Raw genomic sequence first — 25,246 nt, forward strand, 5'->3', positions numbered from 1 at the left:
TTCAAGATTGAGATCGATAGAGGGATATGTAGCTAAAACAGGAAAAGATCAGCCATAATTTAGTTAAATGGTGGAACAACTTAAGGGGCTGAATGGCCTTCTCCTAGTTCCATGTTCCTACCATTTCACTGATATGATTTTAACCTTACCTGCCTTGCAGAAACAGAGGGAGTGTTCAATTGCCCAAACTTCTTACCTGCTCCAGAGCTGTCAGGTTTGGATGTTTACTTGGTCAGTTTAGCAGGAAGCAGGAAAATTATAAATGGAGTCAACACATCGCTGTTTTATTTAGCAATGCGTGTGTATCTATGCATGTGTGGTTGAAATTTGACATGCATATTTGCCTATTATTTAATTGTGCCTTCTTAGTTTTAATGAACTGCTAAGCCAGCATTGCTAAATTTCTTCAATCTAAGTACCCGGATAATACTTGCCTTTGAATATCAGACATGTCCAGTGTGTCGTGATGATGTGCCCGCAAGGAGAGCTCCACTGCTCATTGCTTCATGATTCACGGTCCTGTGCTTTCTTCTTCAGTGGAGCTTCCCATTTTCAATTTCAATGCGCAATATGACAATGGTAAAGAATAAATTAAGTTGTTTCCCATTGGCTTCCTCGTGTGCTTAATGGAAACATAGAAACTAGAAGTAGGAGTTGGCCATTTGACCCTTTGAGCCTGCTCTGCCATTCATTTCGATCATGGCTGATAATCAAATTCAATATTCTGATCTCTCATCTTTTCCCCCCATTTCCTTTGATCCTTTTAGCCTCAAGAACTATATCTAATAACTTCTTGAAATCAGACAACATTTTGGCCTCAGCTACATTCTGTGGTAGTGAATTCCACACATTCACCACCCTCTGGGTGAAGAAATTTCTCCTCACCTCAGTTCTAAAAGATATATTCCTTATCCTCAAACTATGACCCCTAGTTCTGAACTCTCTCACCACTGGGAACATTCTTTCTGAATCTATCTTGTCTAACCTTTTTAGAATTTTACAAGTTTCTATGAGATCCCTTCTCATTCTTCCAAACTTCAGTGAATATAATCCTAACCAACTTAGTCTCTCTTCATGTGACAGACTTGCTGTACCAGGAATCAGCCTGGTAAACCTTCGCTGTACTCCCTCTATAGCAAGCACACCAAAACTGCACACAACACTACAAATGTGGCCTCAATGACACCCTGTACAATTGCAGTAAAACATTCCTATTCCTATACTCAAATCCTCTTGCTATGAAGCCAACATACCATTTGCCTTCTTTACTGTCTGCTATACTTGCTTACTTTCAGAGATTGATACACGAGGACATTAAGTTTGATTTTGATTTAGTATTGTCACATGTATTAACATACAGTGAAAAGTATTGTTTCTTGCACACCAAACAGACAAAGCATACCGTTTGTTGAGAATGTAAGGAGAGACTGCAGAATGTAATGTTACAGTCATAGCTAGGATGTAGAGAAAGATCAACTTAATGCAAGGTAAGTCCATTCAAAAGTCTGACAGCAGTAGAGAAGAAGCTGTTCTTGAGTTGGTTGGTACGTGACCTCAGACTTTTGTATCTTTTTCCTGACGGAAGAAGGTAAAAGAGAGAATGTCCAGGGTGCATGCAGCCCTTAATTATGCTGGCTGCTTTCTCGTTGAGTACCTACCTCGCTCAATTTACATTCATTCAAGTAATAATTTGTCTTCCTGTTATTGGTACCAAAATGGATAACCTCACATTTATTCACGTTATACTGCATCTGCCATGCAAATGCCCACACATTCAGCCTGTCCAAATCATGCTGAAGCAGCTCTGCATCTTCCTCATATCTCACCTTCCCACCCAACTTTGTATTTATCATCTGCAAATTTTGAGATAATATATTCAGTCCCCTCTTCCAAATCATTAATACATAATGTGAACAGTTGGGGTCCTAGCACAGATCCCTGCAATACCCCACTAGTCACTGACTGCCAATCAGAAAAAGATCTATTTATGCCAATTCTTTGCTTCCTATCTGCTACCAGCCTTCTATCAATCCCAAGACATTACCTGCAATCCCATGTGCTTTAACTTTACATTGTACTCTAATATGTGTGAGACCTTGCTGAAAGCCTTCTGGAAGTCTAAAGAAAACACATCTACTGGTTCTTCTCAGTCAACTCTACTAGTTACATCCTCAAAGAATTCCAGTAGATTTGTTGACCATGATTTCCTTCTTGTAAATCCACACTGACTTGATTATAGCACTTGCCCCCCAACATTAGTACCAACATTAGGCTCACTGGTCTACAGCTTCCTGTTTTCTCTCTACCTCCTTTCTTGAATAGCGGGCTTTCATTAGCTACTCCTCCAATCTGTAGGAACTATTCCAGAATCCAAAGCATTTTGGTACATTACCACCAATAGATCTGGATAAAAGCAAATACTGCGGTTCTGGAATCTGAAACCAAAAGAGAAAATACTGAAAAATCTCAGCAGTTCTGGTAGATTTATGTAAGGAGAGAAAATTGCTGACATTTCGAGTCCAGTTGACCCTATGTCAAACCTCTCTTTTCTTTTTTTTGGGGGGATAAAATGGGGGGAAAGAGTGGGGGGGGGGAAAGAAAATTAAAGAAACAAAAGATGGAGATCAGTTAAAAATTAAATAAAATGAAAACAGAGGGGTTGAAGTGGGGTAGAGCTAATCATCTGAAGTTGTTGAATTTGATGTTGAGACCGGAAGGCTATAACGTACTAGCCGGAAGATGAGATGCTGTTCCCCCAGTTTGTGTTGAGCTTCACTGGAACATTGCAGCAGGCCAAGGACAGACATGTGGGATTGGGGGCAGGATCGTGTGCTAAAATGGCAATAAACGGGTCCTGATTGTGCACAGACCAAAGGTGCTCAGGAAAGCGATCATCCAGTCTCCATTTGGTCTCTCCGATATAGACGAGACTACATTGGGAGTAGCAAGTGCAATAGACCAAATTGAAAGAAGTGCAAGTAAAACGCTGCTTCACCTGGAATGAGTGTTTTGGTCCTTGGATGATAAGCATAGAAGAAATAAAGGGACAGGTGTTACACTTCTGTGATTCCATGGGAAGATGCTATGGATGATGGAAGATGTGTTGGGTATAGTGGAGGAGTGGACTGGGTCATCCTGGAGGGAACGGTCTTTGTGGAATGCTGACAGAGGGAATGAAGGGAAGATGTGTTGTGTGGTGTTATCATGCTGGAGTTGGCAAAAATGGCAGAGGATTATGCTTTGCATAAGGAGGCTGGTGGGATGAAATGTAAGAACAAAGGGGACTCTATCCTTGTTCTGGGAAGGAGGGGAGGGGTGATGGACTGCAAGCTGTTGAGGGCCTCTCAACAACTGTAGGTGGGAATCCACAGTTGGGGAAGAAGGATCACATATTAGAAGTAGCACTTTGGAAAGATACATCATCAGAACAAATGCAACGGAGATGGAAGAGCTGAAAGGCATGGAGTCCTTACAGGATGTAGGGTGTAAAAAGCTGTAGTCCAGATAGCTGTGGGAGTCAGTGGGCTTGTAATGGAAATTGGTAGATAGCCTATTGCCAGATATGGAGACAGAAAAGTCAAGGAAGGGAAGGGAAGTGTCTGAGATGGACCAGGTGAAGGTGATGGAAGGGTGGAAACTGGAATCAAAATTGATTAATTTTTCCCCATCTGGACAAAAGCATGAAGTGGCAGCAAAATAGCCATCGATGTACTGGTAAAGGAGTTGTGGGAGGGAACCTGGATAGGCCTGGAACAAGGAATGTTCCACATACAACATAAAAAGACACGCGTAGATAGGATCCATGCTGATACCCATTGCTACATCTTTGATTTGGAGGAAGTGGGATGAGTTAAAGGAGAAGTTGTTGAGAGACAGAACAAGTTCAACCAGATGAGGAAGAGTGATGGTGGATAGGAATTGTTCAGGTCTCTTTTCAAAAAAGAAGCGTAGAGCTAGAGCTGTCAGGCCATCCTAGTGTGGGATGGAGGCGTAGAGAGATTATACATCCATGGTGTATAGGAGGCGGTTAAGGCCTGCAAACTGAAAGCTGTTAATATTTTGCAGGGGAGTAGCCACAAGAGATTCCTGCACAGCCTGCCTAGTACTTTTGGTCTGCCTGGTGGTCACCCATTCCCTTCCTGCCTGGGGTCTGAGCCTGCAGTGTGATCATCTCTCTATACATACAATCCACAATACTCACTGCCTTCGGTTGCAGGCAGCTGTTTCACCTATGGTCCCAGTTCTTCTGCCATCAAAATCAAAAAATTCACAGTATCTACCTTTGGCCATGCCCCATCATCCTGAGCGTGGAACCAACACCTGGTAAGTGACAAGATCAGCTGCTAGGATTGTTGCAAAAGCTGGGAGTTGAGCAGGGGTGAGTGGGAGGTACATGGGAGAGAGTAAGACTGTGGTAGAGGATGACAACATGTTCTATGTGTTCAAAGCAAAAAATTGCAATCTTATTAATTGATACATCTCACTTTGAAACCCTCATCAAAGTGAGGGATGCATTACGTTACTTCCAGTTTGGTAACATTGTCAGGTATGGGTTAAAACTCTTGGGGATCACTAGATTTTTGTTGGCAGCTTTCCTCACGGTCAACAGCAAACACCATCACTTCACTGCTGAGTGCAAAATCTGGGACTTTGTGCCATGGATGTGTGCTACAGATATCCATTTTTCTGTTGTGTGCCAATTCAGATACAGTGTCTCAAAAACACTGAGGTCCTGCTGAATTTCAAACCTTGCTGGATTTCGAGTTGGGTGGTTCAGGTTGGTTTTGGCCAAGCTGCGTTGGGTGGAGTGAAAGGTTGCTTCAAAATACCCTGGTGTGCTAGCCACACTGCACCAATGCACCACCTAGCTGAATTGCTCCAGTAAATTACTTTTTTTATTTTACTCAATTAAAATTGATATGTGGTCCATTCTAAAAATGTTTTTGGACAACTCCAATGATTGAATTGTCGGATTTGGGGCATGACTGCATTAGGAAAAATCATGCTAATTCTTTTATAAGGTATATCTGGAAATGGCGGGAATGCTACTGAGACAACATATGGACGTGTTTCATACGTATCTAGGGAAAATGAAAAATCTCCAACTCTGCCTTACCTGAACTTATATCCACATTTTTACTTGAGCTTTATTGTTGCAAGTAAAACCTGGGTAGATTCAGAAACTCTTTGACTGGTTACATCGTATTTCTAGATGTTTTATAATTGGAATATCCGATATTTTGGGAGTAGCCACCCTTTACAAGTTTATGTCTTGATGTATTTCTTGGCAAGTTATCCATTTGCTTATTCTGAATGATTTGAGATAACGGCTTATGAAAATAATACCTCTGACTGGAGCCAGCACAGTTAGCTACTTTACATCACTGAAAACAGTTAACAGTGCTCTTCGTGGAATTAATATCAGACATCTATTTTCCATGATATATTCAGAGTGCCAACTCAGCATGTTTATGAAGTATCAGTGAATTAATTCAAACCTCCCTTGTCTCAACATACATATGAAGCATTAGTAAAGCTGGTTGTTGAATTAAAGGTGCACTGTCTTCATTTAAGACAACAACTGATAGTAATTTCTCTTGGAAGGGGAAAGCCAATTTTTCTCAGGAGGATTACAATGTTCCACTTCTAATTGAAAATTTCAAGGGCCCACAAAATATTTTCTTTCATGGTGATGTTCCTTTTATTAAAGGCTATAGTCCAAGAGAGCTAAACAGAATGTTAATTACCAGTTTTGTTTTGCTCTTTTGAGTACTCAGGGTTATGCCTAATTTAAATTATCCTTACTTGATAATAGAATTTGTCAATGTAACCTTTTTGCAGTTAATTTTCTGTCCATTGTAAATTTTAGCTGGAAGTTTCAAAACAAAAAACATGTGAATGATGCCTTTATTAATGTTCAAATCAGATAGCAAGTTCAAGGGTTTGAGAGTGCAAAATCTTCAGAACCTGCAGGTCGATAATGCTGCTCCCCCGTGAGCTTTATACAAATGCAATTTTATGCTTAGCATTCTCATTCTTTTAAGGTCTTTCTAGATTACCACATCTTGTTGGCTTTCCCTTGATTTGAGGATGACATCTACGAAGGGTCGTGAGTTTCTGCCTTGCCTTCATGTGAACAATTCTAGACTCAGATATCTTACGGGCATGATGTCCCATGAGTGATTGTATCATGTAGGTCAATTCATAGTACTCTGGCAGTGGTCATGAATCCTTCACTCTGCAGGAGTCCATTGTGCCCCCACAACAGACCAAAGGGTGACTACTGAATGTTATTTGGTGCATGGCATGCTTTCAATGGAAACCATACTGCCACACAAAAAATGATTGAGCAGATCATTGATGCTGTAAAATAATACTTTTTATGTCTGGACAGCCCTGCAGGAACGATATTCTCAACGTACCGGGGCGGCACGGTAGCACAGTGGTTAGCACTGCTGCTTCACAGCTCCAGGGACCTGGATTTGATTCCCGGCTCGGGTCACTGTCTGTGTGAAGTTTGCACATTCTCCTTGTGTCTGCGTGGGTTTCCTCCGGGTGCTCCGGTTTCCTCCCACAGTCCAAGGATTTACGGGTTAGGTTGATTGGCCATGCTAAAATTGTTCCTTAGTGTCCTGAGATGTGTAGGTTAAAGGGATTAGCAGGTAAAATATGTAGAGATATGGGGGTAGGGCCTAGGTGGGATTGTGGTCAGTGCAGACTCGATGGGCCAAAAGGCCTGTTTCTGCACTGTAGGGATTCTATGATTTTCTATGAGAGTGGGCCTCAAAATCTGCGGCCATCTTCTGCCTGCCGATTAACCTCACTATAATGAGGGCACATCCCTTGTCTCTAAATTGATGTTGGAGAGCAGGAACAGGAAAAACCCCAACCCAATTTTCCATTTTCCAATCATGCCATAACTTTCCTTTGCCTCATTACTGACTATCAAAGCATTTGATTGGCCACAATGCAAAAATAAAAGCCACTATAGAACAACATTCCAAACCAGGTTTATGCATAAAAATATGTGATGTTTCATACAACAATAATCACCCTTGTGCATTTCGTTGGTGCCTATCTTCCATGTGCTATTGCCTGTGCTGGCACTCCTACATAGCCCCTCCAGTGATTGCTAATGTTGACTGGGAGAGAATGCCTGGCAGGGTGATCTCAACATTGGTGGTAGCATTTTGGACTGGTTGGTGGCCAACAGGCAAGAGCAAGAACACTAGCAAGGGTGAGAATATGCATGCCATCTTTCTGAGAGATGACAGCAAGGTCACACTATGTGGAACCACAGATGGCCCACTGGTACTACATCTCAGCAATTCCAGTGATCTACTGGAGGATAGATTGCTAGATCACTGCGATACCCTACCAGCCCTTTGTACACTATAATCCATACCCATGCTGGCACCATTCTGAGCTTGTGTGACAGAAAGTTGACTTTGCCTGTTCCCTGCCACTGCATGACTTTGTCACGCAAGAGAGAAAGCATGAGTGTGGTGCAATGTGTTGGGGTGTGGCTGTCATAGTTGTTTGTGAGTTGTGACCTGTGATTGTGAGGCTTGCACTAAGTGTGGAGGTATGATGGAGGATTTAAATGCCAGGTTTTAGTCTGATAGAGAGGTGAATTGGGGTGAATTGAACAATAAAGCTGGTATGCAGTCGGTGGAATATGGCATTTGAAGTTGAACAAACTGACCTTGACTCCTTTTGTGAGTTCCTTGAACATCTTGTTTTCACAGCTATATGTTCCCACAATATTGTATGTATCTGCAGGGTCTCCTGTATTCACAGGGCCCCTGTGGATGCAGGACATTTTCCTACTTTCCAACTCCCCCACCAAGATCTCCAGTGCAATGTCTAAAATGCTTGGAGCATCCTCTCTTCTCTCATCTGTGATTCTGTACTGTTTTCCAGATAAGATTCAGTTCCTGCATAACTGTCAGCAATTACTGTGAATAGGCGCTGGTTAGTTTTAAGTGGTACTGGCAAGTTCCAGTATTGGGCTCCTGCTGATGCATGCAGCAAATGAACAGGGCAACTGGATTTCTCCCTTTATATTTTTCTGTAGATTTAGGAATGTGATTTTTCAGGAAGAGGACCCTCCTGCAGTTAAGCAGCTGAATAAAATTGTGAAGATTGAGGTATTTGTTTGTGTCAGACTCTGCAGTGGAAGTCGGTATATTTACTGTTTTGTAGAATGAGTCAACTCTTCCTGTCTCGTCTCATTTGGGAATTTGATGCAGATTCATTTCAATTGTAATAGCTAAAGTGCAAAGCCAAGTGAGTAAATTCCTACATTTTCTGTGAACATTTCATTGTAGAATTAATTAAAAACACATCCAAACATACAAGATCCCCCTCAGGATTACCGTTTCCTACTGAGAGAACATATTTTTGCTACAGTCACTGAAGTTACACTTTGTGTGCTCTGCCAGTAAAACTGGCTTAACTGCTTATAAACTGTATGCAATCTCAGCATAAGCAGCATAAAAGATGAGCCTTGTCCTGAGTTTGCATGGGTATATCTATGCCCACATTCCAGCAGGGGCTCCTGGTGATCTATGCAGAGTTGAAGGCCTGGCATTTTCTACCCATTTACTTTAACTCAGGCAATCTGAGGCTGATGTATTGTCCCAGTCATTACTTGGCTGAGATTGACTAACTGAGCACAGACTTGGGAGTAAACATGGAATTATCAGGCCTGTATCACTTTGTATCATATCTGGTACGTGATTGTTCACTGAATTATTAAGGGAACCTCATAGTAAGTGCATTAAACACTTATATTTCACTAACTTCATGCAGAAATCTTGAAGGTTCCAACATCAGACGTGAACGGGAAATCAGAAAGTCTTTAATCGACAAACTAGATTTGTTGAATGGTTTAGAAGCTGTTGCTTTGAGTTTGCTGAATGCATTAATGTGGAAGTGATCAGATTTATGAATGATGCCTTAGCAATGACTCATCACATTGTTCTATTTATAGGCTATGTAGATGAATCACAAACATTTTTTTAACATTAATTATTTCACTCACTGATTTTAAGTATTTTAATCTGGATTAATGTGTGATATCCTTAGACACAGTTAAAGTTATATCATTGAAATTTGCAAGGACTTTTTAGGATGGGTAAAGATAGGGAGTTCTTACAACCATATTTAGCAGCTACCTTTAGTTATCAACAACATCTTTACCGGAGCAAAACATCTCTGTTTTGGTGGAAGTGTTAGAAAAGCTTGGGTTAGGCCAGTGGAGTGGATATTAAGAAGATTTTTTGAAGAATTATAGCACTGAAAGAGTTGGGGGTGTTGGGGAATACTTTTGGGGGCTGATTTGTCAGGAGGTGGGAGGGTTGGGAGAGGGGAGTCCCCATGTGGAAATCTATCTGTATTTAAAATAGTTATGATGAAGTTAGAAGTGGCTTTATTTCAGCTAATGTTTTCAGAGTAACTGTTGGTGTAAAACAGGCAGGATCATCTGAAGTTGTCATTTAAATTGGCTTAGCACAGTGGTTAGCACTGCTGTCTCTCAGAGCCAGGGACCCAGGTTTGATTCCCGGCTTGGGTCACTGTGTGGAGTTTGCACATTCTCACCATGTCTAAGTGAATTTCCTCCGGTGCTCCAGTTTCCTCCCACAGTCCGAAAGTTGTGCTGGTTAGCTGCGTTGACCCAAACAGGGACCAGGGTGTGGCGATTAGGGGAATTTCACAGTAACTTCATTGCAGTGTTAATGTAAGCCTTACTTGTGACTAATAAAAAAAAGCTTTACCTTAAAAAGTCATGATCCAATGTGTTGTGGAACCAGAAGTCACTGTAGGTCAATGAGAATGGGAGTGATGCTCAAGTGGGGCTTCATGTAGAGAGATATTGATCATTGAATTTTGGACAATGTATAACATGGGAAGATAATAAGCAAGAAATAGGGAAAAAAATCATCTATACAGATGATAAAATCACATATTTGTGTTTGAATGGTAGTTGGGATCAGGTTGGTGCGGGTAAGCAGTCATGGTGATAGATAGAATATGGACTTTGAAAGACACCAAGTCATACAGGGCACTAAGGTTTTACAGTCTGATCTACCCTGTGCAAATGCCTGGAGAGAATAGAGTTAATGGGATCAGCTCTTATAGTGGGCCTGGAAAATGTTTTTTCTCTTCCTGATGTTTATACTGGACCAAACTGTGATTCATCCATGATTTAATGTAATTTAGACAATTTGCCAGAATAGCGGTTATTGAGAGATTGAGTGAAATATTAGAGAAACATAGAATCCCTATAGTGCACAAGGAGGCCATTTGGCCCATCGGGTCAGTACTGACAACAATCCAAGCCAGGCCCTATCCCCGTAACTAGAGTACTGTGTGCAGTTTTGGGCGCTGTGCTTACGCAAGGATATTTTGGCCTTGGAGGGAGTGCAGAGGAGGTTTACTAGGCTGATACCGGAGTTGAGGGGATTGAGCTATGAGGAGAGGCTGAATAAACTAGGCTTGTACTCGTTAGAGTTTAGAAGAATGAGGGGAGATCTCATTGAGACGTATAAGATGATGAATGGGATGGATAGGATAGAGGTGGAGAGACTCTTCCTGCTCAGAAAGGACAGTAGGACTAGGGGGCACAGCCTCAAGATAAAGGGGGCGCGGTTTAGAACGGAGTTGAGGAAGAACTTCTTCACTCAAAGGGTGGTGAATCTCTGGAATTCTCTGCCCGTTGAAGTGGTGGAGGCTGCCTCGCTAAATATTTTTAAGACGCGGGTTGATGGGTTTTTGATAAGAGAGGGGATTAGGGTTATGGGGAGAGGGCGGGAATGTGGAACTGAGCCACGACAGATCAGCCATGATCTTATTGAATGGCGGGGCAGGCTCGAAGGGCCAGATGGCCTACTCCTCCTCCTATTTCTTATGTTCTTATGTAACCTCACACATTTACTCTGCTAGTCCCCCTGATGCTAAGGAACATTTTAGCAATCCAGCTAACCTGCAAATCTTTGGATTATGGGAGGAAAGTGGGGCACCCAGTCAGACATGGGGAGAATGTGGAAACTCCGTACAGACAGTTGAAACCAGAATTGAACCCAGCTCCCTCGTGCTATGAGGCAGCAGTGCTGACCAATGTACCAGTGTGTACTGTGCTGCTGTAAGAAAAGTAACAACTTGCATTTAGAAAGCACCTTTAATTCAGTAAAAAGTTCCATAGTACTTTGCAGGCAATGTTAGCAAACAAAATTTAACACACAGTCACACAAGGAAATATTAAAACAGATGTCCCAATGTACGGTGAAAGAGAAATGTTATAAGAACACTTTGAATGACGAGAGTGGAGAGGCCTCGGGAGTGAATTTGAGCTTAAGATCTAGGTATGGCCAGCTTCAGCATAGATCTAGAAGCTGAACCTGTGCCTGTGGATGGTCTCACTTGTTATATATACTGTTGGTTCGGTTAATGGTTCCATGGCCAACTTATCTTATTGGGAGGTTGTATCTTTCAGTGGTAGTTTCTTCCGATTGGTTTATTAACAGTACGGTGAGATTTTATAGTCTTTGTCATACTGAAACTGTAAAATCCCAGATGAGGTCAACGGACCTTCCCATGCTCTGCCCCTCACCTGCTCTGATTCCCATGGCGGGCAGTTGGTAAAATTCCGACCTATATTTAAGATTGCTTACAAAGTACTTATGTCTCATGAGTACAGACTGCTACAGCTGTTTCCTAAGTGTCTAGCAAGTGATTTCTGATGTCACTGACGCATCATGGTCTGTATCACTCATTATCATAACTATTTTATTTGTCCACTTTACTATACCGCCCCACACATAACGTTAAACTATGTTTCAAACTATTACATCGTATTTCTGTAACTCCCTTTATGCTGCAGATACTTCCCAACTCCTACTCTTCACTACCCCCAGTACCTCCCTACAGTTATGAGTGGTTCAATCTCCCAAAGTGTTTGCGGCTCTCTGGGAAGACATCTTGGAAACATGTGGGATCCCTCTTTTAATTGGAGAACGTTATCAATGACAGAAATGGGACAGGACTGTTGATAATTGGAGTGTAAACTCAGGACCACTGAGCATAAAGGGCTGTAGAATCTTTTCAAGAAAGAGTGATCCAAAAGAGATAACAGAAGGGCATTAACTGTTGAACCAGAAGAGAAGAAATTAAGTTTCTGCTTCTTCGGCACACAGACGAAAGACCTGAGAAAGTGAAGGATCTTCAATTCCAGTGAAGACTAACACAGCCGTGTCATTCACTGCTGCATTGAGGATGGAAAAAGTTTTGAAGATCAAAATAATCTGGAGGAGAATGGCAAAATCCCTGTAAGCATTGCAGGAAATGAAGAAGAGGTGATTTCCTGGTGATATTTTGGAAAAGATGTTCGCTTTCTGTAGACAGTGAACACTTTCCTCTCCATGTGTTTGTTCCACCATGGGCAATGGGAAGAAACTTTTGACAAGAAGGTAAGAGAACACCATCTTCCACAATGGGATGAAGCTCTAAGATGATAGGAAGCCAACTTTCCTGTACGGGACCCTGGAGCTGTGGAAGTTTTGAAGATCCTGTCTTGGCTCTTTGACTGAAGGACATCTCCAGTGGGAAGAAGATTTTCAGCTGAGACTGAAGTGTGAGTGTAAATCTACTTTCAGCCTATATAGGGTTTACCCACTCTCTGGCAGTATGGCCAATATGGACTCCAGCATGGAATCATTCTTTTTCCTGGACAACCTCTCTTAGTGATACATGGGGCATTGCATTAGTGGATTTAGAGGGACAAAGATCTGAATGTTGCCTTGTCACAGTAAACATAGTTATTGCTAAAGAAACAAAACTTCATATAATTCAGCAGTGGATTTCTCATTTATCTTCTTCTGGAGAGAGAAAACCAAATTGGTTTTGGAAAGCCACTATCTGCTACAGTGCCTTCTGCATCTGCATCTTCTGGCCTAGCTTTGAAAAGAACTCTATGACCTAAAATAAAAACAGCTCACATGAAGGGTCATCAAGACTCGAAACGTCGGCTCTATTCTCTCCCCCAGGTGCTGTCAGATCTGCTGAGATTTTCCACCATTTACTGTTTTTGTTTCAGATTCCAGCATCTGCAGTATTTTGTTTTTACCCACTACCTCAATATCCATCTGGGCTCCAGCTGGGGACTCTATAATTGACAGCGAATGAATCAGTGAATCAGCTGCTTTGGCTGAAAATCCATTGGTTTTTCACATTTGGAAATTCTCCCATCAAAGCCATCCAGTTGTCCCTCTGCAGGTCGTCATCTGCTTTTTTTCCAGGATATCCTGTGACATATGAACATGTCCACTCATTGAGGAGTTGTATTGATTGTGCATGACATAAGAGGGAATCAAAGTCTGTCACTCCTCCTAGCAAAGAGTAGTAATTATCTGACTTATTGTTGGAAGTCTTGTGCCACCTGGACCTCAATATCTGATAGATGCAGTGGTTATTGACTGAAGCAGTCCAGATGATAAGCTAGTATTGTAACACAAGCAATTTTAAAGTTGGTGTCAAAGTTTTTAACTTGCACTGTATTGACCAACATACTGATTAAGAATGTTTACTTACCTGAGAAAATATGAAATTTTGCCTTTGTCATTATTTCCAATTTCTTGGATGGTGTGGACTCCATAAATATTTTCTTGTCTTTTTCCTCTATTAAAGTTGTTGGATTTACAGAAGTGTCCAGTCTATCCACAATGGAATCACTCTGATCTCTGGGTTGGAAAATCTTGGCATTTGTGCTTTTTCTTTGCACCACAGTACAAGCATCTTAAGAGTTTAGAAGGCTGAGGGGGGATCTTATAGAGAAGTATAAGATAATGAAGGGGCTAGACAGGGTAGAGGTAGAGAGATTCTTCCCACTTAGAAAGGATAGCAGAACTAAAGGGCACAACCTCAAAATAAGGGGGGGGGGGGGCAGTTTAGAACGGAGTTGAGGAGGAACTTCTTCACTCAAAGGGCGGTGAATCTCTGGAATTCTCTGCCCATTGAAGTGGTGGAGGCTACCTCGCTGAATATATTTAAGTCACAGGTAGATAGGTTTCTGATGGACAAGGGAATTAAGGGTTATGGGGAGAAAGCGGGAAAGTGGAACTGATTCACTTCAGATCAGCCATGATCTTATTGAATGGCAGGGCAGGCTCGAAGGGCTAGATGGCCTCCTCCTGCTCCTATTTCTTATGTTTTTATAAGATGGCTGTTTGACTTCGAGCAATCACTATCGAAAGGGCAGTGATTGCTCAACCAATGCTGGCATCACTACTTGTTCTCAGATGGCCTTCTTCTTAGATCCATTTATGGGCAGCATGGTGGCACGGTGATTAGCACTGCTGCCTCACAGCGACAGGGACCCGGGTTCGATTCCTGACTCAGGTCACTGTCTGGGTGGAGCCTGCACCTTCTCCCTGATTCTGTGTGGGTTTTCTTCGGGTGCTCCAGTTTCCTCCCACAGTTTGAAAGATATGATGATTAGGTGCATTGAACTGAGGACGCGCTGGAGTGTGGCGACTAGGGCAATTTCACAGTAACTTCATTGCAGTGTTAATGTAAGCCTTGCTTGTGATTAATAAATAAACTTTATTGATTCTTGCTGCTACTCAGTTTCCTTGCATTTGTTCATCATGGTCCTATTGGTAGAAGAAACCCTTTGTTAGACCGGTTTCACCACCATTGCCACCATGTTTCATATAATGGTGGCATAGTTGCTGTATGTGTGGTCTATCTTATCTAGGGAGACTGCAGTCTTTGGTAGTTTCTTCCAAATAGCTTGTACCACTATATCTAAGATTATGTCTCGCATGAGAACAGGCTGTTCCATTCTCTCTCCAGGTTATCAGGCACAAGATTACTGACTTTACTGTTACATCATCGTCTATATCACTTGTTACTTGAATATTCTATTAATCCATTACATTACATCATTTGGGAATTCCTACCTGCCTATATTCCTGTTCATGATACATGCCTGCCTGCCTCCTAAACCAATTGATCTTCCTTCTTTAATCACGCCTGATAAGTTTTTTTTTCTATTCTGTTTTCTGTAAATAAACATGTTATAGAATGAGGGAAGACTACAATTGAAGCAAGGAGAACGTGGAAGCAGCACATCATGGGCCTGAGTTTTTCACCCATTGGACGGGTGTACTCGATAGGCCTGGAAATGGAAGCGAAACACATTCCTGGCTGCAATCGGCCGCGGAGAGCAAGTTCACACTGGCCAATTACCGGCCATCCAGTGAGAAATGCACTCTGTTAAAGGCTGAGCATTGCCAAGGATTTTGAGAACAGGACAGGTGCCAAGAACAGGGAGAATGAGGACCGGCATTTCTAATGTGCACCGTAGGGGGGACAGCAACTGTGCAGCTGTCTCAGGGAGCTGCTAACCCATGAAAAATAGATATTGATGGAAAAACTATGCCATGAGGGTATAGGGTCTAGAGACGGCACGGTGACAAAGTGGTTAGCACTGCCACTTCACAGCCCAGGGATCTGGGTTCGATTCCTGGCTTGAGTCACTGTCTCTGTGGAGTTAGCATGTTCTCCCCGTGCCTGCGTAGGTTTCTTTCGGGTGCTCCGGTTTCCTCCCACATTCCGAAAGACGAGCTGGTTAGATGCATTGACCTGAACAAGCGCCAGAATGTGGCGACTAGGGAATTTCATAGTAACTTCATTGCAGTGTTAATGCAACCCTTACTTGTGACTAATAAACAAACTTTAAAAAAACCTTTAGGCAGCAGAATCACACACACTTCACCTCAGACACATTTGTTAATTTAATTTCAGCCCTGACAGTTCATCCTGCCATGGATCATGGCTGCAGCTAAAATGTAAAGGCCAACTGACCATTCCGCTCACTCTCCAATCAGAAAAGCAGACAGGCCATGTAAAATTGCTTTCATTTGGCCCCTTACTGGGCTTGCCTGATTGTCAGCAGCAGCACTTCTGACCATTGTGCGCCCACTGACCGAAATATTGTGCCCAGAATTCTCCAGTTGTCCACAGCCAGCTGCTGCTGCCAGAGGTGACAGAGGATTTGGCGCTCAGCTGAATCTCTGTTCACTGCAGCGGGACGGGAGAATCCCACTGGCGCGAACGGCTGGAGAACCCCGTGTGTGATGACGTTGAGATGTGCACTTGACTCCTTCCCACACGATTTCACATGCTTCTGGGCTGGGCGTTGTAAAATCTGGCCATAGAATGTGGACCCAAAGGATAATCTGGGAGCAGAATGTCACAGAAGTTGGAAGGTTGGAGAATTGCAGGGTGGAGAATTTGATTCTGTTTCTGGAAGGACTTTTATCCCCGTGAACCAACATTTGTTGGCTAATGCTAAAAACCAGGATCAAAAGTTTATGGAGAATACATCAACCAAAACGCTGCTGAAAAATGAACTTTTATAGTTTTCCATGAATAGGCACTTTCCACAACATTGTTTCATTCATTACAGCTGGAAAATAACTTGAGGCAAAGTTTCCTGACTATTTTGCCCGAGGAGAGAAGGATAGCTGGCTGTGTTATTGTAAAAATACGCAGCAAAGAACTGTTAGAAACTGGCTCATTAAATAAGAAGTCTGACATTCCTCTTTCATTATTGAATATAATGATGTATTTCACTCTGAGAGGGCAAGACCTAGCACATCTGAAACATTCCATCAGCTGCAGAGGTTGAAGCGGACCCAACAAAGCAATAAAAATGAGTAAGTGCAGCCCTGTGCTTAAAGAAGCTGAGTCAAAACTAGAGAATGGACAATTGTATTCACCAATTGCAACTTAAAATCAACAAATTAGGTCACGTTTGTTTGTGGGTTGCCTAAGAGAGACTATCCTTTTTCTGAAGTGTATTTTCAGCCCTTCCTTTTAAGTTTAAAGTTTATTTATTAGAGTCACAAGTAGGCTTACAATAACACTGCAATGAAGTTACTGTGGAAATCCCCTAGTCGCCACACTCCTGCGCCCTGTTCAGGTACAATGGGCAATTCACCTAACCACACCTCTTTGGACAGTGGGAGGAAACCCATGCAGTCATGGGAGAATGTGCAGACTCCGTTTTTCTGATTTCTAGCAGAAGGCAGAGTGTTTGTGCCATTTTACGGGGGCCTGATTTTTGGCACGGTCAGCATCTCACCGGAAACTGGCAATAGGCAGGTTAATATATGGAAATTTATTTAAATATTGCTTTATATCTGCTTAGCGAGTCTGGGCCCACCCTCACTTATGACCTTGTCAGGACAGGTTGTCACCGACGAGGAATAGACACGCTCCCCATGAATGGGGAGCAGTTGACTTGGCCGTGCCTCTGCCACCCTGGCTTCTGGGCAATGCTTATTAGGCACCTAGACAATGCCAACTGGGCAGTGCTGGGGCAGGGCCAGTGGGGAATGGGGGCAATGGGGCAGGGCTAACAGGGGAGAAGCCAGTAGGGTGGGGCTAATTGGGAGGGGCTAATGTGGGGAGGAGGCTCAGTGCCACTCTGCAGCGATCGGTGGGGGAAGCAAGAGAGAGTGGGGGCCCACTGCAGCAATTCGTGGTGGGAGGGCAGTAGGGCTGCAATCGGTGAGTGAGGGAGGGGGGTCTATGATTGGTCTGGGTGGCAGGGGGAGTCAGCAGGGCTGTAACTTGGGCCATGAGCCCCCACAAATGCAGGGAGGGGGGGTGAGCTGCTTTTGACTGCCTGGACTAGCAAGAGTCTCACAGCTTTCTCTTTGTCAGATTCTGGCACTGCAGATGCACATGTGCAGCATCAGAGGCCTGCACATGTGCGCTATTTCCCTCTGCAGGCTTTTGGGTGTGTTATGTCCCATTCACAAGTTTCTACAGTGAGCAATAGGCTCGTATGGAGGGGCTCTGAAAACATGCCCAAAAGATGGATTTGAAATTCTCCCAGTTTCAAGTCCATAGCCCAGCACTTAGGAAAAAAAGTAAAATCGCCCCCACAAACTGGGACTGATTTCTCCAGCTTAAGGACAGGAGCAACAGGTGTGGTCCATTGTGCGAGCTGCATGATCTTCTGATACCCAGCTTTTCCTGGTATTCCAGTTCTGATTCTACCTTTTTCAATAAGGATATGTAACTGGTCTCACTCAAAAATACTTGGGTGCAGCATTGGAGTCAATGTAAATCTTAGCTTTGGCTCCCCTTATTTTCCCAAGTCTTTCTTGGAAGACTTCAAGTTACCTATTGATGATTTCATGCAGTGTCCCCGTGCCTGGCCTAAAGATCTCCAGCCAGTTTAGTCTGATGTGTTGGAGCCAATCACTCCCCATAAAGCTAGGAAGTCGAACCAACTGGTGCCTGTAAGTCACTTGAGTCGCCCTTTATCAATAATGGTTCTCCCGGGTAGGCGGCCAGTCTGGCCTTGGTTCTTTCTATGTTCAGGAGCTGAAATCCAGTCCAGAGATGACTATAAGTCTGCTCCCTGATATTGGAGATCTCAGACCTTGTATCCACTTCCATTTTTAATTGGTGGCCATTTACCAACAATTCCATCTTTGTCGTGGCGATGTGATTTAATGCATTGTCTCTGGCTGTAGGTCTTTCGGCAAGATACAGCTCGGTACTGGCTTTCACTTTTTCTTGAATTGACATATGTTTTGACTGCCGCTATATCTTTGAATCATTTGTGGTCTTCTACAGCACTTGCAATAGTCTGTGGTCTGGCATCTACAATCTTCTGAATTAGGATTCCTAGGAGTCTGAGGGTCCTTGACCCTCCTTGGCTGCCTGGTGATGCAAGTCAAGTCCCATCGCTGCCAGGGATGCTGGGATATTTTACTGATACCAGTACTCTTTCACTCTCAGCTGAGAGATGAATGTTGCATGAGGCTTTCCCCCCATTTAGAGGACTCCAATTTCTGAACTTCCCTGTAGTTCCTGAGCTCCTTTCTCTGCATTCTCCAATGATAATGTTATCTCACTTCTTTACATCTAAATTGACCTTCTTTACATCAAAATTGGGTTCTGCCAATAAATCTTTTCGGACTGTCATCCCATTAATTCCGCAGACCAGCCTATCTCGCAACATGTCATTCATGGTTGGCCTGAATTCACAATGCTGTGTTAATTTTCACAGCCTGATCAGAAATTCAATGACAGATTCCCCAGGGGTTTGCCTTGTCGTGTTAAAGTGGTATTGCTGGATTATTATGGAAGGTTGTGAGTCATAACAGCCTTTAACCAAGTCCATTAATTTATTAAAGGATTTCGAGTCAGGAGCGTCTGGGTAGATCAGGCTTTTTATTACACTGAGGCTGTGCATGCCATCAACAGGATCACTTTCTGCTTCTCATCTCCCTCAATTCTGTTGGCTCAAAAAAGTAATGCATGCGCCCTGCGTACTGGGCCTAGTCTTCTATGCTTGCATCATAGGTTTTAAGTTTACTGAAAAAAGGTATGTTTCTTACAAGAGGATTATTTGTCGCAATAGTAAAGGTTGTCTGGAGGATAGAAAAAACTCAATTTGCTCCTCATCGCCAATGTAATAATCTCTTATTGAGGCCAATCTTCTGTCACTGATCACGTTTTGTTTATAGTAATATCTGGATGTCTTTCAATGGCTACAGGGTACAGATCATACTGAGTCTGTCGACTGCTGGCTTGAGTGGAGCCAAGTAGTTTTAAACCTCCCCCCCACCCCCGCACGCTCTGACCCCCTGCTGCATCTTCCCTATTGGGAAAGCCTCCACCCGCCGTCTATTGGGAAGCTCATATTCAGTGATCATTCTATTAATCACCCCCAGTGTCCATCATAATAGTATGGATTTTAACACAGGAAGTTAGGAGAGGGCCAGGATGTCAGATAATATTTTTCATCCAAGGAATAACATAATTATGGATCAAGTTAACCAGATAAATGACTTAATGACATTTAGACACATTCCTAGATAAAAAAGCGATTGTAAGATATGAGCAAGTACTAAATGAGGACATACTTGATTGGCTCAATGTCCTTTTTTAGCTCTTAGACATTTTTTAGTTCCATCATCTCCTCCGCAACCCACCACAGCCCCTTCCCCATACCTCTCTAACTCTTGTTAGCTCCTTGTTTTAAGTCTCAGTGGCAGAAGTATTGCCGTTTCTGAAAAATGATCATTTGAATATGCTGTGGGAATGGGGGGAAGGGAAGAACTTTCTTTGTACAGCAATTTAGTAAAATAGTAGAAGTTTTACAATTTACTTGTACCTTGCAAAAACCTTCTTTCCCTTAAGGATTGGAGTTAGCTGATTGGTGTCAGCTAATAAGGGATAGAATTTAAAAATAGGGGGTTATGTTGCAGCTTTCTCGCCCCTCCTCTCCCTCGCCCCTCCTTTTTACTCCATTTGCTGTCAGCAAACCCAAAGAAAACTCTCTCTTGGCTGCAAGCTGTGAAGCTGAATGCTGCCAGTTCACTTACTGTGCCAGGATGCTCCTGTATGTACAACAATCCTTCTCACTGGCATCCAGTGCAGATACCTGGTGGAATTCATTCTTCCCGAAATAAACTAGCTGTCAATGAGAGAGGTTTTTCCTATCCTGGTTAATTCACCCTTCTGTGTTTTGATTGACTATTACCCTGTCCAAAACGTTGGTAAGTACTGTTGGCAAAGTCCTAGTGCAATAGAATACTGCTGAGAGTCGAACATAATGAAAACAAGAGCTGAATGAGACATCTAAGTGTGTTATCACATTGTGCTTTGTTTTCTAGGGTCAGGGTATTCTTATGCTGAAAGTCCCGATGTTGATTACAGTGTTCAATATACAGGAAGTCGTTACTACATAGATTACAAAGGTAAGCCACACATTTATAGACATATATCTGTAATATCATCACTGACTTTTCAATTGCACAATCAAGTCATTTTTTAAATACTAATCACAATGTTCTGCTAGTTACACAAGTGAAATCAAAAAAATGCTCTTGCATTTATTTTCTGAGAATCGTGGTAACATACAAAGAAAGGTTAGCCACAAATAGATACTTGTGACCTCTATTTTTATTAGAATGCAGATTTTCGAATCTTTCTAATATTTTCTATTATTTCTGACATTTTCTCTCTAATTTCCTATTGATGGTCATAGAGTCATAGAGGTGCCACCCTAGTCCCAATTGCCCACATCCCTCTGTACCCATCTTACTAATGTAACTATCCAAATGCTTTTTGAAAAACAAAATTGTACCCACCTCTGGCAACTTGTTCCAGACACTTACCAACCTCTCTGTGAAAAAATTGACCTTTTGGACCCTTTTGTGTCTCTCCCCTCTCACTTTAAACCTATGCGCTCTAGTTTTAGACTCCCCTACCTTTGGGAAAAGATATTGACTATCTAGCTGATCTATGCCCCCCTGTTTTTGCTTGTTTTGGGGATCCATTGGCCCTGGTAGTCCTTCTGAACCTCTCTTACATGGTTATTCTTCACTTACTTATAGATAAACAAATGTTACCTGGTTGACTGTGCCTTGTTGTCTGTTAGTCAAATACAAGGTCATAATAATCTGACATTTAGGTGACATTAAGCAGAATTTGGTTTAGCAACGTACCTGGAGCAAATATGCTACAGTTGTGAGCACATTATTTAAAGTACTGTTGAATGGAATGGAAAATAAATAAAACTCCTGTGTTATACCACCTTTGCTCATACCTAGATCATAAAGAGTTTTTTTTTAACTCATTTTTTTTGTGGGATGTTGGGGCCACTGGCTGTACTCAGCGTTTATTGCCTGCCCCTAATTGCCCTCCACTTCAGAGTGCATTTGAGGGTCAACCACATCACTGTGCCTCTGGAGTCACATGTAGGTAAGGATGGTAGATTTCCTTCCCTAAAGGACATTAGTGAACCAGATTTTTTTTTTAAACAATCGACAGTGGTTTCATGGTCATTGTTAGACTTTAATTCCAGATTTTTACTGAACTCAAATTTCACCATCTGCCATAGGTGGGATTCTGGGTCCCCAGAGCATTACCCTGGATCTCTGGATTCTGGTCTAGTGACAATGCCACTGCGCCACTACCTCCCCTTCAAGTCAGGGTTGACACATAGGTTGAGAAATCTACACTTGCATCAACGCTGACTAATTATCTAACTTGCAGTTTGCCAGTAGAGACTCTTTTATGCTGGCCTCATGTAAGTGTAATGATGGAAACCAGACACCAAAAGATATTTTTAAATACAATTTTGAGGTAAGGCATTGACTGGTATAATACTAGCCGGATAGGTTGTGGAGAGTTTTATTATAGTTGTATTGCTGATATTTTAGAAATTCATATATTCCATTACTATGCTTGCAAAACTCAAAACACAGTGTCCCAACACTGGATGTGATTCTGTGATTGAACAACATTTGCTAAATAACCCTCAATGTGCTAAAATTATGCTGATAATTAATTTAAGATTGTCAGTTGAGCTCACAGAATGGTGCAATAGCATGCATTGGAAGCTACATATATTAATACTATTCTTTCCAGGTATAAAGAACACTGAGCTATGAGGAGAGGCTGAATAAACTAGGCTTGTACTCGTTAGAGTTTAGAAGAATGAGGGGAGATCTCATTGAGACGTATAAGATGATGAATGGGATGGATAGGATAGAGGTGGAGAGACTCTTCCCGCTCAAAAAAGACAGTAGGACTAGGGGGCACAGCCTCAAGATAAAGGGGAGGCGGTTTAGAACGGAGTTGAGGAGGAACTTCTTCACTCAAAGGGTGGTGAATCTCTGGAATTTTCTGTCCGTTGAAGTGGTGGAGGCTGCCTCGCTAAATATTTTTAAGAAGCGGGTTGATGGGTTTTTGATAAGAGAGGGGATTAAGGGTTATGGGGAGAAAGCGGGAAAGTGGAACTGAGCCACGACAGATCAGCCATGATCTTATTGAATGGCAGGGCAGGCTCGAAGGGCTAGATGGCCTACTCCTGCTCCTATTTCTTATGTTCTTATGTTCTTTTCAAAAATGCATTCATGGTATATGGGTGTCGCTGGCTGTCCAGTATTTATTGCCCATCCCTAGTAGCCCGAGGATAGTTGAGGGTCAACTACATTGGTGTGGCACTGAAGTCACATATAGGCCAGATCAGGTAAGGATGGCAGATTCCCTTCCCTAAAGGACTTTAATAAACCAGATGGGTAATAGATGCATTACATCCATTTCAGCTAAGTAAAGTAAGTGACAGCATTCCTCAGGATAATGCCTTGAATAATCAGAGTCAAGCTGCCTGTTTAAATTTTAATTAATGTTTCTCAGTAAACTGTCAGTCAGTATCAACTAGTGCATTAGCTCCATGGTAAGGCTACTACCAATCAGAGTTCACTTGCCAGCCAATGAACTCTCTATTCTCACACAGTATGAATTTGTTGTTTTCACTGGCACTAGTATTCTTGTGAATTGTACTAATGAGTGCAAAATTGAAAGCTTTGACAATATATCTCTTTTTTCAGTAGTATTCAGTTCTGGGCTACCAAATGACCAGTTGCTCTGTTAGTTCTGGAATTCTGGGCTTTTAAATTTCCCTCCAGAGTGCATTCTCTGCTTTTGCCACCTTCAAGTGCTTCTTCCCAGTAGTGTTCAACATGGAGGAATGCTGATTCATCAGTTCAGGGAAGGCAGTAAGTGGTAATCTGCAAGACTTTTTCTTGCCACTTTTGACTTTGACTCCAGATTCCATGAAGTCTAATGTTGATGACTCCCAGGGCAACTCTGTTCTTTACTGGACAGGAGATGTGCAGGATGGTAAAGGTGGTGTTTGGGACTTTGACCGTAAGGAATAACTCAATGAGTGTGCCTAATTTGTGGGTCAGTTCTCCCAATGTTGGCATCTGGCCCCAGATGTTCATTAGAAAGACTTTGCAAAGTCAACAGGGCTGAGCGTGCCGTTGTCATGTTTGTTTTGAGTTTTTATTCCTTTTAACTTCTCTGTAATAGTTTGGGAAAAACTGATTGAGTTGCTTGCTAGGCTGTTTTAGAGGGCAGGTAAGAGACAACCACATTATGTGGTCTGAAATTACATGCAGGTCAAACCAGTTAAAGAAGACAGATATCCTTCCTTAATGGGCATTAGTGAGCCAAATGGGTTTTTACAGCAAGCCTATAGTTTCATGGTCATCATTACTGAGAGAAGCTTCTAATATTGGATTTATGAATCAGTGGAATTTAGATTCCACCTCTCCTGTCGCAGGATTAGACTCGTGTCCCCAGAGTATTAACCTGGGCTCCTGGATCACAATTATAATCACATTGCCACCAAGCCACCATCCCATTAATTGCTATGTGTTGGAAACAGACAATCTGGGAAACTTCTCTAATCTACTTTAGACTACTTCGAATAAAATCACAAACATAGTTTTTAAAACTTTTTTTAATTTGCTAGCAGCAGAAATCATTAAAAAATCCCCAATATATTATCATTGTTATTAACAGATGGAAATCAGATATATAGAATCCTCTGATACAGAAGGAGGCCATTTTGCCCATTGAGTCTGCACTGCACACAATTCCATCCAGGTCCTAACCCATAACCCCATGCATTTACTCTAGCTAGTCCCCCTGACAGTAAGGGGCAATTTGGCATGGCCAATTTGCCTAACCCGCACATCTTTGGACTGTGGGAGGAAACCTGAATACCCGGAGGAAACCCACACAGACATGGGGAGAATGTGCAAACTCCACACAGGCAGTGACCTGAGCCAGGAATTGAACCCAGGTCCCTGGCGCTGCGAAGGAACAGTGCTAACCACTGTGCCGCAGTGCCACAACGTGCATTTGTACTTTGCCTTTAAGAAAAAGGCAGATGATTACCAAAGTAAATCGATGATTTTTAAAAGAATTACTTTGGTGTGGAGGTTTGAGGTATTGGATTTTCTTCAGTAGCAAAGAGAACATGAGAATTTTAGACACGATCACACCAGCTGCCTCACTCCCTCAGGCCCCTGCTTAATTTTGAACTTTGCAAAAAGGTGACAACACTGTGACAACATGATATCATTACTGAGAGTGAGGTGGAAACAATGCTGCCTCATTGCCAGTTTGCATTTCTATTGCCCTCCAGAACGCGAGGTACTGTGCTCATTTAAAGTGAGTGGACTTAATAACAATAAGCGGTGAGATACTGGGATAAACTCAAAGTATTCTGCAGTGATCTGGAGCCTTCATACTGGAGCCAAGCTAAGACATATGTTTTATATCAGTACACATTCTTCAGTTCTCTATATTACATATCTATTATACTGCTGGATTATGTTTCCAAAGGGGCCTCAAG

General features: G+C 42.4%; 1 protein-coding gene across 1 annotated transcript in view; it reads left to right on the forward strand.

Annotated features, from left to right (window-relative positions):
• srpx2 (sushi-repeat containing protein X-linked 2) overlaps positions 1 to 25,246 on the forward strand; it is a 69,726-nt gene that overhangs the window by 3,304 nt on the left and 41,176 nt on the right. Inside the window, exon 3 of the mRNA XM_080188226.1 lies at positions 20,706 to 20,789. Within this exon, the coding sequence (XP_080044352.1) occupies positions 20,706 to 20,789 (84 nt within the window). The remainder of the gene's footprint in view (positions 1 to 20,705; positions 20,790 to 25,246) is intronic.

This window comes from Carcharhinus amblyrhynchos, chromosome 4 (assembly GCF_965287045.1).
Source record: "Carcharhinus amblyrhynchos chromosome 4, sCarAmb.v2.hapA, whole genome shotgun sequence".
Lineage (NCBI taxonomy): Eukaryota > Metazoa > Chordata > Chondrichthyes > Carcharhiniformes > Carcharhinidae > Carcharhinus > Carcharhinus amblyrhynchos.